The following is a 16,554-nucleotide window of genomic DNA, read 5'->3' as shown; positions in this document are numbered from 1 at the left end:
GTTTCGGGCATGAGCCCTTTCTTCAGGATTCCTGAAGAAAGGCTCATGCCCGAAACGTCGATTCCCCTGTTCCCTGGATGCTGCCTGACACTGCTGCGCTTTTCCAGCAACACATTTTCAGCTCTGATCTCCAGCATCTGCAGTCCTCACTTTCTCCTCGAATATTTCGATACTGCTCCACTTGTGCCCTCCAAAGCATTCCCAGTCTTCATCATTCAATCATCGACAGCCCTGCCTTCAGCAGCCTGAGCTCCAAGTTTTGCAATTCCCTCTTTGGTTGCCTTTCTCTTCTCTCCTCAAAACCTACCTCCTTCACCAAGCTTTCAACACAACTCTCAAAATCCCGTGAAGCTCAGTGTCAAATCCTCTCCAAAGACCTGCTAAGGACACTTCTGGATTTTTTTTTTTGTTAATTCATTCATGGGAACGACGATATTGCTGGCTGGGCCAGAACTTATTGTCCATCCCTAGTTGCTCAAGGGCAGTCAAGAGTTAACCACACTGCTGGGTGTCTGGAGTCACAATCATAGAATCTCAAGCACGCAAAAGGAGGCCATTCGACCCATCGCATCTGCACCAACCTTCCAAAGATCGTCCCAGCCCCCTACCCTTTCCCTGTATCACACATATGCCACGGCCAATCCACCAAACCTGCACATCTTTGGACTGTGGGAAGAAACTGGTGCACCCGAAGAAAACCAACACAGACAGAGGGAGAACATGCGAACACCATACAGACACAGTCACTCGAGGCTGGAATCAAACCCTAGACCCAGGCGCTGAGGCAGCAGTGCTAACTGCTGAGTAACTGTGCCACCGTATGTTTGCAAAACGAGACAAAGACAGCAGATTTCCTTCTCTAAAAAAGGACATTACTGAATTAGATGAGCTTTTGCAACAAATTGACAGTGGTTATGCAGTCGTCATTAAACTAGCTTTTTACTGAATTCAAACTTCACTATTTGCCACAGTTTGAATCCATATCTACAGAAGATAAACCAGGATCTCTGGATTGCTAATCCAGTGACACCACTAGCCACCACCTTCCCAATACACAATCTCCACTGCATTAAACATGCTACACAGACACAGAATGTTGCACAGACCTGGAGTCGGTTCCCCAATGCATAGCATAGATCTTAGCCAAGTGACCCCTCAGCGTGCGCCTTGTACGCATCTGAATCCTCCCGACTGGATCGAGGGCCGCTGTAATCTATAAGAGACAAGCACAGTATTGAATGCATAGAGGTTAACCCTGTTCCGATACATGTTCGGATCGACTGAGATCAAAAAGGGAGAACTCTGCCTGGTTTTCCTATTCCGGAGATCAGGGATACGTCCATTATTGAGAGAGGTGTGCACTTGGAGCAGATTCTAATGAAAAGAGGAATCTCCTGAACACAAGATCGTTACCAACGAACATTAAATGTACAGGGGTTGCTATTCCCTGCCTTTCAACCCTAGAGAATTCTCCCAATACACATTCACACAACAAATCACACAAAGTGGGGACATAAATCCATGCTGCAGGTTATTGAAAAATAGCAAGGGCCCTGCAGTGAGAAGGCTGCATTAAAGCTGAGTTACAAACCAGCCTATACAACCCCGTTGATGGTTGAGTAATAAAAAATTTCATTATGTTGTAGAGAACAGAAAAATTCAGGGTCTAATTCCTCCTCTATGCTGGGTTGGGCGTACTTTCATGCTGGTACAATTGCAACATTTAAAAAGCATTTGGATGGGTATATGAATAGGAAGGGGTTTGGAGGGATATGGGCCGGGTGCTGGCAGATAGGACTAGATTGGGTCGAGATATCTGGTCGGCGTGGACAAGTTTGACTGAAGGGTGTGTTTCCATGATGTATGTGGATATCATGTATGACTCTATGTGGATATCATATGGCCAGCAACTATTGCCTGCCTGGGTAAGGTTACGAGATTTCTTTCTCAAAAGCATGGGTGAACCAGGTAAGTTTGTTATAACAATCAATGGTGACTGTCGTGGTCACTATCGATGGGACTAGCTTTCCTGCCAGATTTATTAACTTCACTTAAACTCTGGGGATTTGAACAGGCATCCCAAGAGCTTTGCTGAGCTCCTGAGTGCACCTCAGGATCACTAGTTCAGTGACATTAGCACCAAATGAAGCTGGACTAAAACAGTTCGCTTGGGCTCTCACAAACGGAGCAGATCGGGACTGTTTTCTGACTCCAATGATGTATTGATTTGTGATGTAAAGGGCAGGGGAGAACACTAAGAGATTAGTGTTGAGAGTGAGTGCGGTGCTGGAAAAGCACAGCAGGTCAGGCAGCATCCGAGGAGCAGGAGAATTGACGTTTCGGGCATGAGCCCTTCAAAGAGGAAAGTAGGTTAGAGAGCCTGTGTGGTGCATGGTTGGAATTCCAGAAATTATGGACAAGCTAGTGAAGGCGTGGCCACTGAAGGCAGGGCAATGGATGGTCAAGTTAGATTTGAATTATATAAGCACAGATCTTGGAAGGTGGTGTGGGCAGGGACCCTTGAAAATGATAGGGAAGGGCGAAGGGTTGGAAAACAAGAAGGAAATCCTGAAAACGAAGACACTGCTCGACCAGGAGCCAACGTAGGTGAGTGGGAACTGGTCAGGTGACAGAGGAATGGGACTTGCTGTCGGTTAAAACGCAGGCAACACTCGCTCGAATTACATCAACGTTTTACGAAGGATAGATTGTGGGAGACCGGTTAGAACAATCAGATCCAGCAGTTATGCAGGTACGGATGAAAGTTTCAGCAGATGAGCAGAAGCATGGGAAAACTGGGGTAACATAACAGAGGTTGACTTAAGTCATCTCAACATTGGTGTCAAAATGCAGCCATTAGCTCAACTTAAAGCCTAATATGACACTGGGGTTCCACACAGGCCTGTTTAGTCTGAAGTGCCAGGGAAAAGGATGAAGGAATTGGTAGCCGGAGCAAGGATCAAAAACAATTGCTTCAACCATTATTTATGTGATCCTGTGAAGCAATACCATCAAGAGTGAAAAATTATTTTTAATTGGCAAAGTTTCCAATAGAGTTGACGAACAAAAGTCTCGGGGGTACAGCAGGTTACGACCCCGGCTAAAAATTTAAGAAGGAGTTGAGCAAGAAACTCCTTCAGAGTTTAAAATCTTTGGAATTCTCTCCAGAGAGTTGGATATTGCCCAGCGTCGCATGTATTCAAGACCAAGACCTTGTCATTAGACTGGAGAGTTATTCCTATAATAGTACATGAAAGTGAAATTGAGCTATATGACCAGTCATGATCATACGTGGGCCGTTTTGAGTCCTGTATCTAATAAATGATATACTGGCCTTGGAGAGGGTCCAGAGGAGATTTACAAGAATGATCCCATGGATGAAGACCGTGTCATAGGAAGTTAAAAATCACACAACACCAGGTTATAGTCCAACAGGTTTAATTGGAAGCACCATCTTTCGGAGCGACGCTCCTTCAACAATCACCTGATGAAGGAGCATCGCTCCGAAAGCTAGTGCTTCCAATTAAACCTGTTGGACTACAACCTGGTGTAGTGCGATTTTTAACTTTGTACACCCCAGTCCAACACCGGCATCTCCGAATCTTGTCATAGGAAGAGCACTTGAGGACTCTGGTTCTGTACTCAATAGAGTTAGAAAGATAAGGGGTGGCGGAATCTGATTGAAAACTTACAGAATACAGAGACTCCTGGAAAAAGTGAACTTGGCGAAGATGCTTCCACTTGTAGGAGTGACTAGGATCCGAAGGCACAGCCTCCGAGTGTAGGGACAACCCCTTTAGAACTGGTTTGAGGAGGAATTTCTACAGCCAGGGGGTGGCGAATCTGTGGAATTCGCAATGGGCTGGGAGGCCAAGTCAATGCGTATATAAGATAGAGATAGAGATCAGCAAGGGAAACAAGGGTTACAGTCAGAAGGCAAGAGAATGGGTTGAGAAACACAATCAAATAGCAGAGCAGACTCAATGGGTCGAATGGCCTAATTCTGCTCCTATAACTCACATTGCTAGTAATAGGATGCTTCACCATTGAATAGGACCACAGTTGCTCAGTTTGGCATCTCAACTCCATGTTCCTGCCTTCTCTCCATACCCTCTGCTCTTTTGTCTAACTACCTCAGCCTTAGTTAAAACCCACACAACACCAGGTTATAGTCCAACAGATTTATTTAGAAGCACTAGCTTTCATCACAACTACCTCCAATCAGATGAAGGAGCGACGCTCCGAAAGCTAGTACTTCCAATTAAACCTGTTGGGACTATAACCTGGCATCGTGTGGCTTTTATCCTTTGTACACCCCAGTCCAATCGGCTCCTCCACATCATAACTCAGCCTTGACGAATTTAGACTGGACTGCGGCGGTCTGTGCAATTAACCCCCGAATTTGCTGCAACATCTTGTTGCATAGATATCTCAAATCAACCCAAAAAAAAAACTGAGGGCAGACCAGGATGGAAGAAAAGCTGTCCATTTTGCTCGCAGATCAGTTAAAGCACTCACCTGGGTCAGTGTGGAGTCCCCACATGCTTTCCTGGCATCCTGAAACAAACAAAGTTACAGTTAAAAAAGGGACGAGGCCAAGTCAGCGCCGGCTCATCGTACCTTTCGCCGTACCATCAAACATCAGCCCTCAATTTGAAATAAAAACTATATTTAGCATTCCCCACAGAGAACAGTTTTACACTGCTCCAATCCGATTGTCCATTGAAACGTGGGCAATGATGAAGTAAATTTGAAGCCAGCCTTTCAAAAAGGAAAGCATTCAGTGATTCAAAAGCTGGGAGCATCCAGTCTTCACTTCACTTGATAAGCACACCCATCTTTTCCACTGAACAGCCAAGTAAGGTCATCAGTAGAGATTCAGCTTGGGTCAGTGCATCTTGTAATCAATTTGAAGGATATTTTGGCCTTGAAGTAGTGGAGACTTCTCCAAACAGCACCACCTGGACTCTAAGGTGGAAATTCTGAGCATAACTATACAAACTAGGGGTGCCATTCCAATACTTTAGGTGGTTGAAGGGGTCATTGATTAAAGTTTTCAAGCATTTAAGGCCATCACAAAGCAATGAAGAAAATCTGGAGAAACTACAGAATTGAGTGTCTGGTGCTGGAAAAGCACAGCCGATCAGGCAGCATCCGAGCAACAGGAGAATCGACATTTCGGGCCCTTCATCAGGAATGAGGTTTTTGGGCCGTGGGTTGCTGAGAGATAAATGGGAGAGGGGTGAAGTGGGGGGGGGGGGAAGAAGATGATAGGTCAGAGAGGAGAGTGGAGCAGAAAGACAGGTCAGGAGGGCAGTGTCGAGTTGGAGGCTTGGGACTGGGATAATGTGGGGGGAGGGGAAATAAGGAAACTGTTGAAATCCACATCGACCCTGTATGGTTGCAGGGTCCCAAGGTGAAAGATGAGGCATTCTTCCTCCAGACATTGGGTGGTAATGGTTTGGCGATGGTGAGCACAGACTCAAATTACATCCAGGAGTGAAATTTGGAAAAACTCCCACAGAATGGTAGGAGTCTTCCTTCAAGCCACTCACCATCCTGTATTGTTCTTTCCTCACTGTCTCTGGCTCAAAGTCCTGGAATTCATTCCCTAATAGCACGATAAGAATCCCTACACCACATGGATTGCAGCTATTCAAGAAAGCAGCTTCGCAAGGGGTACAAAGTTAAAATTCACAACATTAGGTGATATCCAACAGGTTTATTTGGAAGCATTAGCTTTCGGAGCACTGCTCCTTCATCAGGTGGTTGTGGAGTATGAGATCATAAGACAGAATTTATAGCAAACGTTTACAGTGTAACGTAAGTGAAATTATGTATTGAAAAAGACCTGGATTATTTGTAAAATCACTCATCTTTTAGAATGAGCATGTTGGTTTCAGTTCTTTCATATATAAATCGCAGACCATTTTTAAAGTTACATTCTCAAGTGAATGCTAACAGTGTCACGTCGGCCCAGATAATGCATTGAAGGTGTGAGGTGCCCTGTGTGAGAGACTGTCTGTACCACAATGTTCAGACTGATTCTAATCTAAAAAATGGATTTACAGAATCTTACTTGGATTCATGTAGTTTTTGAGCAAAATAAAATGGAATTCTGCAAGTACAAATTCCCCTCACAAAAAAAAACTTATATGTATGCATGCACATGCACACACGTGGGTGGGTTACGAGTGTCTGTGAGAATGTGCGCGCGTTTGTCTAAAGGGTAATAATTCTGTGAGCAGGTACATGAGAGTGTGGGAGCTTGCGCACGTGCACATCTGTGTATGTGTAGTGCAGTGGGGTCACCTGTAGTGGGATATGAACCCAAGGTCCCGGTTGAGGCCATCCCCATGGGTACCGAACTTGGCTATCAGCATCTGTACAGAACAGGTAACAATGCAAATTGCCCGAACTTCGCCTTGAAGGACGGTCACCCAAAGGTCTGAGGTTGAATGTCCTGGAACGCTGAAGTGCTCTCCAACTGGGAGGGAACACTCCTGTCTGTCGATTCTGTGCGGTGTCCATTCATCTGATGTCGTAGCCTCTGCTCAGTCTCGCAAATGTACCATGTCTTAGAGCACACACAAAACCACATGGACACACACACACACACGTTTGTGGGGTGAATTTGTACTTGCAGAATTCCATTTTATTTTGCTCAAAAACTGCATGAATCCATGTAAGTTTCTGTAAATCTGGTTGTTAGATTAGAATCAGTCTGACCATTGTAGCACAGACAGACAGTCTCACACAGGGAGCTAACACCTTCAATACATTATCTGGACCGACATGACACCAATTGTTAAAGTTCACTTGAGATTGCAACTTTTAAAAATTTCTCCGATTTACATATGAACGAACTGAAATAAACATGTTCAAGTCTTAAAGATGAGTCTTAAAACAATCCAGGCTTTTTCAATATATAATTTCAGTTACATCACACTGTCAACCTTTGCTATAAATCCTGCGTCTCATGATCTTATACTCCACACCCACCTGAAGGAGCTAGTGCTGCCAATTAAACCTGTTGGACTATAGCCTGGTGTTGTGATTTTTTAAACTTTGTACACCCCAGTCCAACACCAGCATTTCCAAATCATCTCAAGGTTAATTAGGGATAACTTTACCAATGACACCCACATTCCAGGAATGCATGCTTTTATTTTAAAGAGTGTATGGAACTTGTTTCAGCTAAATCAACTCAATTTTATATGTCAGATTGATAGACTGTTAACCTGGGATGTTGAGAGAAATGAGACAGAGAAGTATAAACAGCACTAAGTCGCAGATCAGCTACAGTCTCAGAACACGCTAGAAGGAGCAAAAGACCATCTCTGGTTCCTAATAGCTACAGGAACAGCACCACAGCATGACATCTGGCTGAAGGCACATTCGCAGCATTTCAAATTAGTTTTTCTTGTGACATTAAAACATTTATCTTCAGTGGTTGAAACTTTAAGTGTGGGGAAAGTAATTCTTGCAACCCAGTCCTCAAACATATAAAGACCTGGAAGAGCTCAGCACGTATGGAGTTCTGATGAAGGGTCACTGAACCTGAAAGGTTAACTTTGATATTGCTTCACAGATGCTGCCAGACCTGCTGAGCTTTTCCAGCAACTTCAGTTTTTGTTTCGGATTTACAGCACCTGTAGTTCTTTCGGTTTTTATATGAAGATAGTGAATGGTCTTGACAAGTTGGATGAAGAAAGGATATTTCCTCTCGGGCACGAGTTCAGATCGAAGAGGCATTGTTTTTAAATTAGGGGTGGCCTTTTAAAGGACAGTAACAAGGAGAATCCTTTTCTCTCAGAAGGTTGAGACTTTGCAAATCTGCTTGAGCAGGGTTTTGATGACGACAGAACTGCAGATGCTGAAATCCAAAAGTAGACAGGCAGAGGGCTGGAAGAACACAACACACCAGGCATCACCAGGTGGAGAAGTCAACTGAGGAAAAAGCTGCAGATGCTGGGATCCAAATGAAATCAACAACATGCCTTTCCTCCCTCTGTCACCCAGACAGCCCTCTGCCGCACCTTCCCCATTCTAAACCCCTCCCCTCCCAACACAAGGCAAGGGGGGGAAAAAAAAAATGCAAAACCTGCCAGTACACCACTTCAGTCACCTCCATCCAAGGCCCCAGACAGTCCTTCCAGGTGAGACAGAGGTTCACCTGCCTCTCCTCCAACCAAGCTTACTGCAATGGGTGCTCCCAATGTGGCCTTCTCTACATCGGGGGACACTGAACGTTAACGTAGGGAACAGCTCACCTAGCATCTCAGCCAGGTCCGCAGGGGCTGACCATTTTAATTCCCCCAACTGCTCCCTTTCTGACACGACCACCCTTGGCCTCCTCCATTGCCAAAACAAACTACAGCACCTATTTGGAGGAACAATACCTTATCTTCCATCTTTGCACCCTACAGCCCAGAGGACTCAACATGGAGTTCTCCAATTTCAAATCACCTTCTTCTCCAATCCCCAAACCCCTTTCCAGCTCCTTCTCCTCCCTGCCAGGATTCATTCTTCCCATTGACCAACTAGATTGTACAGTCTACCTGTCTTCACCGTACCCACCTTCCCCTTTATCTGCAGCCCGCCCTACACCCGCCCCTAGTCATGAAGAAGGGTTACACCCGAAACGCTGACTTCTCCACCTCCTGATGCTGCCTGGCATGCTGTGTTCTTCCAGCCTCTTGTCTGATAAGGTTCTAGAACATTTTTTAAGGCAGTGGTAGATAGATTGCAGTAGAGTAATGCAATCTAAAGATTGTTAGGGCAGATCTGAATGTGGAATTCAAACCACAAACAAAAATCAACCATGATCTTCTGAAATGTCAAAGCAGATTCAAGGGACCAAGTGTCCTACATCTGCTCCTTTTGATACATTCATATGCACACAAGGCCCTGGTAGGGAATAGATCTAAGTCAAGTTGCCTCTGTTGCTGTCAACAGCAAGGAGCTCCTGTCCTTCAAAGTAACTTTCTACTTATGCCTGTAAAAAAAAAGAGCATTTATACAAGAGTTCTTCCACAATTGTATGTCACTGCCAATGAAGCAATTCTGAAGCATGTTTATACCAATTGCAATGTGATAAAGAACCAGACGCTTGGCTTTCTTTATGCTAATTGAAGGATGAATTTCAGCCTTCAGACACCAGGGAGCAATACCTAGATCCATGGTTTCTTTTACCTCCACATGTGTTGTGCATGAGGTCTTCTAGTTTAACATCTCACCCTCTAGACGGCCTCTCAGACAGTACAGCGCTCCTTCAGTATGATTTTTTTTTTTGTTGGGGAGGGATGGTCAGTGTATGTCAGACTAGATTTCAATGCTCAAGCGAGACAAAACTTGGAACCTTCGACTCAAGCGGGCTGACACACTGAGCCATGGCTGACATCCAACAATATTAGTGAATGAAACTCCAGGCAAGACTGTGTATGGATCTGAGCTGTGGACTCAATCCCCACAGGGACAGAGGGAAAAAACACAGTCTAATTCATTTGATTCTGAGTTATTACTGCTCTGTGCCACTCTGGGCTGGGTCCATCACTGAATGAGTGGCATTCATACCACACTTAGCCAGCACTGCACTTTGCAAAGCATTGATCAGGAGGAGATCGTGGTATTCTTCCCAATGACTTTTTAAGGTGAGTAAATTTAAAGTACATGGTAATATTTTGAGACAATGAAACGCCATAAAAAAAGAATAGCTGCTACTCTTCAAAAATTTCGAGCTGTCTTTAATTCCAGACTTGATTGACAATGCCAGGGAACATTTAGGTTCTGGCACTGCAGGTTTAAAATCAAGACATCTGACACTGTGGGATACCACTTTCATCCTGCAGCTTGCTCAGTGCCTATTGCCTTCAACAGTAGGTGTTCCCAACATGCCTGCCCGACTTCTCCATTAATATTCCACTCCCTGCCTCGTCTGCCAACTCCCTCCCTTCTTCAGGAGGGGGGAGGAAAGGCAAAGGTGCAAGCAGTAGCCCCTCTCATTAGTCAAGTAAATGACTTTCGAAGGGGTGTAACAATTGATGATGGTTTCACAGCTCAGCGCTTCGGCCAGCTCCCAATAAAACACTTTATATTCTTGGTTTGCTCACCCGTATTTGGCTCCGTAGCTGCTCTGCCTCTTGGCGCAACTGCTCGAGCTCACTCATGGTCTCCGGTCAAAGCTAACACCTCTAGCCCACTTCGACTCGGCCAATCAGAAACCTGTCAAGAACAGGAAACCAAAAGAAAAATGCAGATTAGCACCCGTCCGAGCACAAGAAGGGACGCCGAACTCACAGCAGCAGAGCTTTACGTTAACCAGTGAAAGCTTTCATTTCTGTGGCATCTTACATCATCTCAAGACACCTTAAAGCACTTCGTAGCCAATGAAGTGTGTTTCTGTTATAACATAGGAAATGCAGCAGCTAACTTGCACATGGGAAGTTGTTCCAGAATTTTATTCCAGAAAGCTGGGGTGAAAGTGTACCCAAATCTCATCAGCCTTTATTGACAGAAATACAGATTGCAAACATGCATCTCCAAACGTTTAATCAGGTTTTAGTCAATTCCCATTCACAGAAGCTCATGTGAATCACCAGTTTATGTCCATGACCTGAACACATTGTATCTGAACTACAACAGAATTTACACCAAATGCTTCTTCTACCAGCACTGCCAGGGACCTTTTGAACTCCACTCAAAAGGTACATATGGGGCTACAATTTGAAATTTCACCCAGAAATAGCACTTCCGACAATGCAACACCCTCAGTAGGAATGTGGATTTGGACTGGGACTCGATGCCACAAACCAGTGACCCAGAAGAGAGCCTGCGACCCGTGGAGCCAGGGCTAACAGGAGGTACAGCTATCAAGGAGCTGACGGGCACCACCCTAAGTAGTATGGTCCACTTCCTACTTTTTAAAAAGACACTTAAAAACAGCCGCTCCCTTTCGACAAAAAACGAAACCCAGATCTGGACTGAATCAACAGGCTGCTTCAGCAGAACAGCTGCTCCCTCTGCAACGGTCCCGGCTGACTTTTACAACAGGAATTGTAAGCTAATTGATCAGCACAGGAAGTGTTTACATATGACACAGTTACTCTCTCACACACACACTCTTCCTCCCGACGTACAGACCATCTTGCACTCAGTCGAAAGTGTGAATCCAGAAATAAAACGGCTATTTTTCGATTCCTTTTTCAACCATAAGGAAAAAAAAGGGAGCACTTTGATATAAATTTACATTAAGCGAGAGGAACACCGCTCATAAAACGAAAGCATCTGAACTGGGTGGAGTCGCACAGCCCCAGGGGAAGTGATGTTGAAGTGAAGTTTTGGAGCTTGTTCCTCACCTATTGTGCAGTTTGAACCCAATGCTGTGCACCGCCGTGCAACAGACCTACAGCCATCAGCATTTCACCTGCAACCTCAAACAAACGCTCTCCAGATAGAATGGAATTTCAACAGATCTGGAATTGAACCTCCTGCAGAATTAACCTCCTTTGTTGAAATCTGACTGAGAACAACCAAGAGGGTTGAAGTACTGTTGCGAGCATCCTGCGCGAGTTTTTTTTTGAGGTGGGCTGGGAGGGGAGCTGAAAGCGAATGCCAAGGCACAGCAGGAAACCATCTGTCGGTGTACTTAAACACTAATTCACCTGTTTTTCCCGTTTTCAGCTGAATTTGCAGAAAACCATCCCCATCTTCCAGGGGCGGAGAAGGATGCACTGCAACAGAGGCCACAAAGCAAACGCACACAAAATATTCAGCCCAAAACTTGTTCAGCCATAGATACTCTCAAGAATGAAGGTTAAAAACAGCAAAGTAGGGATGACGTAAAAGATTCTGCATTGGAGCTGTTGCAACAGTCATGGGAGCATTTGAGACAACTTTAGAATATCTTCATTGCGGTGGGAAAAAAAAAATTGCAACTTAATTAGGCTGCAAATTCAAAACATTTCCAATTCCTTCACGTGAGGCACAAATGAGCCAATTTTAGGCTGGGTAAGTGAAACATCCGAAGCCTTTTCACACATTCAAGTCAGCACACCACTATATATAGCCCCCAAACTCCCATGAGTGACAACGAAAAGAGCAGAAATTTAAATGAAAAGGGAGGCTGAAAGACTTGATGGGAGAACAGACACTGTTTCACATTTGAGTAGCAGGCCAACAGAAACCCAAACATGACAATTAAATCACAGCATTACGTCAATGAGCAAGCAACATGCAGAAAATACCAAGCATATTTGTGGGCCTCAGCCAGACCCTTTCTGAAAGTAATGTCCAACTGTTGGCTATTAATAGAGAATGCAACCACTCATTTTATTTCAAGGAAGGCCTTAGGGGGCTGATACAAAACCACTTGTTCCAAAAGCCATCAGCGCCTCGACAACTTATTAACCCATTTGGGGGGAATGAGAGTAATCTCCGATGTAGTAGTTCAGAGGAGGGGCTTGTAACCCACCTCAATAGGGACAAATTCTAGAGGGATTTCAATGAGGATTGCATATGCTTGAAAGTGTGTTCACCATAAACAGGAACTGTTCATTGCCTGTGGGTGGAACTTCAAACAAATTATTTTTTTTTTAAATTACTGTCGACACTGGGAAAATTACAGAAACAAAATGCTGACAATGCTCAACAAAGTCAGCAATGGAGGAAATGAACGAGATGCTCTCCTGAACGCAGTTCCAACATTGGAGTTGGAAGGTGCCAGGCAGACATACATACAAATACCAATCAGAAAGGAAGGGAGCCAGATAGAATTTCGTGGAGAAATGGTGAACAGGCGAGACAAATTATGGCTGGAACAATGATACACATTGTTTTAGTCACGTACAGGTAATGGGTGAAGGTAAAACATTATACACTAACATAGCGATCTGCATCGCAGCCTGGGCCAAATCTGCTTCACCCATGAAATGCTTATTGGTGATGAGAAGCTAGTGTCAAACATTCTGAAAATTTTCCTTCTTGCTTTCAAATTCTTTCATGGCCTCACACCCTCCCTGTCACGTAATCTTCTCCAGTCCTCCAAACCTCCAGGCTTTTTTTTGTTTTTAGATTACTTACAGTGTGGAAACAGGCCCTTCGGCCCAACAGGTCCACACCGAGCCTCTGAAGAGTAACCCACCCAAACCCATTCCCCTACATTTACCCCTACACCTAACACTATGGGGCAATTTAGCGGGGCCAATTCACCCTGACCTGCACATTTTTGGACTGTGGGAGGAAACTGGAGCACCCGGAGGAAACCCACGCAGACACGGGGAGAATGTGCAAACTCCACACAGACAGTTGCCTGAGGCGGGAATTGAACCCGGGTCAATTGCTTCTCCAATGCTAGTCTCCTGGTCATCCCAAAGTTCCACAGTTGTATGTTCAGAGCAGTGGGATTTACTCCTCTTGCTACTGACTTCTGGACACTATGTCCTAAAGTCTCATTGGGGCCAATGTGCAATCTTGTTTGATAGAATGCTCCCAAGGTGCTTCACAGCAGTGCTAACATGCTCACGGTGCTACTTAAATGCAAACTGTTGGTATTTCATATACTAAGAAGGTATAACATAGAGAAGGGCCATCTGGCTTAACCAATCCTAGCTGGTGTGCATTCCTAACAAGTCTCATCTCATTCTAGGTATAAAAGACCAAGGGGAGAAACAAATAAGGTCAGGAGGTTCAAGAAACCGGCAACCAACAGCCCCATTCGAAGATAAGGAATCGATAGGAACTCCAGGCAAGGCCAATCACAAAAAGCATCAAATATGGGGAGAGTTACAGCAAGGATCGGCGCAGCCCTCAGGCTCAGAGACAGTTCAGTGAAACACTCACTCAATTGCTTTCCCCAGTGTAGGTCTGCATTGTTAGCTGAACTCAAATAAAAAGCACACTACTGCAGATGTTGAAGATCTAAAGTAAAAACAGGAAGTGCTAGAGAAATTCAGCAGCTGTGGAGGGAGCAAAGTTTAAGGTTGAGACAGTCCAATATATCTCTATCTTTCTCCAGAAGCTGCAAGATACAAGTCTCTCAGCAACATTTTGTTGTTATTTCAGAATCCTTAGGAAGTTGCCATTAATTAAACCATGAAAAATACCTTATTCAGGTTTTGATAGCAGAGGACTGCACTAACAAATCCATCATGCCAGACCATGGCAACACGACGCCTGGAGGAAGAGCGCCTCATCTTCCGCCTAGGAACCCTCCAACCACAAGGGATGAATGCAGATTTCTCCAGCTTCCTCATTTCCTCTCCCCCCACCGTTTCTCAGTCCCAACCCTCGGCCTCAGCACCGCCTTCTTGACCTGCAATCTTCTTCCCGACCTCTCCGCCCCCACCCCCTCTCCGGCCTATCTCCCTCACCTTAACCTCCTTCCACCTATCGCATTCCCAACACCCCTCCCTCAAGTCCCTTCTCCCTACCTTTTATCTTAGCCTGCTGGGCACACCCTCCTCATTCCTGAAGGGCTCATACCCGAAACGTCAATTCTCCTACTCCTTTGATGCTGCCTGACCTGCTGCGCTTTTCCAGCAACACATTTTCAGCTCTGATCTCCAGCATCTGCAGTCCTCACTTGCTCCTCTGTTACTCTCTCGCAAGGCCAAACTCAATATTTGGACTTTGTGTCCAGATGCAAATGGTAGGTAAGCTGATGACTGCTAATATCAACAGCAGTCATAAAGATGACACTGTACCACAGGGTAGGCAGATGAAGCAGGAACTTTAACTCCAGCTAGTAGACTGCCTGCAGGGAACCATAGTGTCATAAAGCCAAAAGGTTGCACATTGAGCTTTGCTGTGAGAGATGATCTTGAGATATTGAAGAGGTAACTTGCTCTGCTGACCTGCAGGAAACTGGATGTCCTGAGGCTAGAGTGAGATGCCTCTGACTTACAGGCAGCTTGAAAGGAATTTCCATTATCATCTCCTATTATTCAGAGCCATTCACATGACCATTTCCTTGCCTTTCAGAGCCAGTTACATTGTCATCATCTCCTATTCAGAAATCAATGAGGACATTATATTTGGAATTCTGGCTACTCTCTGTAGTTAAAAATAAACGATTTGCAACAGATTTGACCATTAAGAGATGATTGGCATTATACTGTTTCTGGAGATGGTCAGGTCACTGCATTGTATCTTGAGTGGCATGTGACTGTTGGGGGAGTGACTGGAGGTTTGTCTTGTGGGCATTACTGACCTGTGATGTAAAGATTTTGTATAAAGGAAGGACTGTTTCCTTTGTTCAGGGAGAGCTTTGACACGACTCTGCAAGCCCTGCGAGGTGTGTTCAAAGTTCCTCCAGAAAGTTTGTACAGTACTATGCTTAATGACATTTTGGTTGTTCACAGAAGTTGGTGTGTTGCATTTGCATCAAGTGTGTAAGGATCTCAAGAAAAAAAAACTTAACCTAGGCTCGGATGATGCAGAGTCCATTTGGGCAAAGGCAAAACCAGCAAGGAAAAAATGACTTTGGGAGTGTAGAGACCCACCCAGATATGAGCCACTCCGTAGGAAAGGCTATTAAATAACAAATACGAGGAACATGTACAAATAGAGCAATAATAGAAAATAGGTCAGTACAGCACAGTATAGGCCCTTCGGCCCACAATCTTGTGCTGAGCATTTATCTTAGATTAAGATCAACCTAACCTACACACCCCTCAATTTACTGCTGTCCATGTGCTGTCCAGCAATTGCCCTAATGACTCTGACTCTATTACCACCACAGGCAGTACAATCCACGCACCCACCACTCTCTTCATAAAGAACCGACCTCTGACCATCTCCGCTATACCTTTCACCAATCACCTGAAAGTTATGACCCCTTGTGACGGCCCTGGTGAAATGTCTCTGGCTATCTACGCCTCTCATTACCTTGTACACCTCTATCAAGTCACCTCTCTTCCTCCTCCTCTCCTGTGTGGAAAGCCCCAGCTCACTCAACCTCTCTTCATAAGACAAGCCCTCCAATCCAGGCAGCATCCTGGTAAATCTCCTCTGCACCCTCTCTAAAGCATCCACATCCTTCTGACAATTAGGCAGCTAGAACTAGACACAATATTCCAAGTGTGGTCTAACCAGGGTTTTACAGAGCTGCAGCAAAACCTTGTGCCTCTTAAACTCAATCCCCCTGTTAATGAAAGCTAAAACACCATACGCCTTCTTAACAATCCTATCAACTTGGGTAGCAACTTTGAGGGGTCTATGGACGTGGACCCCAAGACCCCACTGTTCCTTCACACTGCCAAGAATCCTGCCTTTAACCCTGTATTCAGCATTCAAATTCCATCTTCCAAAATGAATCACTTCGCATTTATCCAGGTTGAACTCCATCTGCCACTTCTCAGCCCAGCTCTGCATCCTGTCCATGTCTTGTTGTAGCCTACAACTGCCCTCTACACTATATCTACGACACCACCCACCTTTGTATCATCGGCAAACTTACTAACTCACCCCTCCACGTCTTCATCCAAGTCATTTATAAAAACTACAGAAAGCAGCGAGAGGCCCAAGAACAGATCCCTGCAGGACACCACTGGTCAC

At 45.0% G+C, this 16,554-nt stretch overlaps 1 protein-coding gene across 9 annotated transcripts in view; it reads right to left on the bottom strand.

Annotated features, from left to right (window-relative positions):
* Positions 1-16,554, bottom strand: part of LOC122544349 (guanine nucleotide-binding protein G(I)/G(S)/G(T) subunit beta-2) — a 171,047-nt gene that overhangs the window by 23,204 nt on the left and 131,289 nt on the right. For 6 of the 9 annotated variants that reach the window (XM_043683563.1, XM_043683560.1, XM_043683562.1 and 3 more), the window contains 3 exons: positions 10,113-10,224; positions 4,519-4,557; positions 1,107-1,213 (listed from right to left, as the gene is read on the bottom strand). In XM_043683563.1, the coding sequence (XP_043539498.1) occupies positions 1,107-1,213; positions 4,519-4,557; positions 10,113-10,169 (203 nt within the window). In that variant the 5' untranslated portion in view covers positions 10,170-10,224. The other 3 variants (XM_043683566.1, XM_043683565.1, XM_043683567.1) reach the window with 3 other exon arrangements.

This window comes from Chiloscyllium plagiosum, chromosome 48 (genome assembly GCF_004010195.1).
Source record: "Chiloscyllium plagiosum isolate BGI_BamShark_2017 chromosome 48, ASM401019v2, whole genome shotgun sequence".
NCBI lineage: Eukaryota > Metazoa > Chordata > Chondrichthyes > Orectolobiformes > Hemiscylliidae > Chiloscyllium > Chiloscyllium plagiosum.
This window is presented reverse-complemented; position numbering and strand designations above follow the sequence as displayed.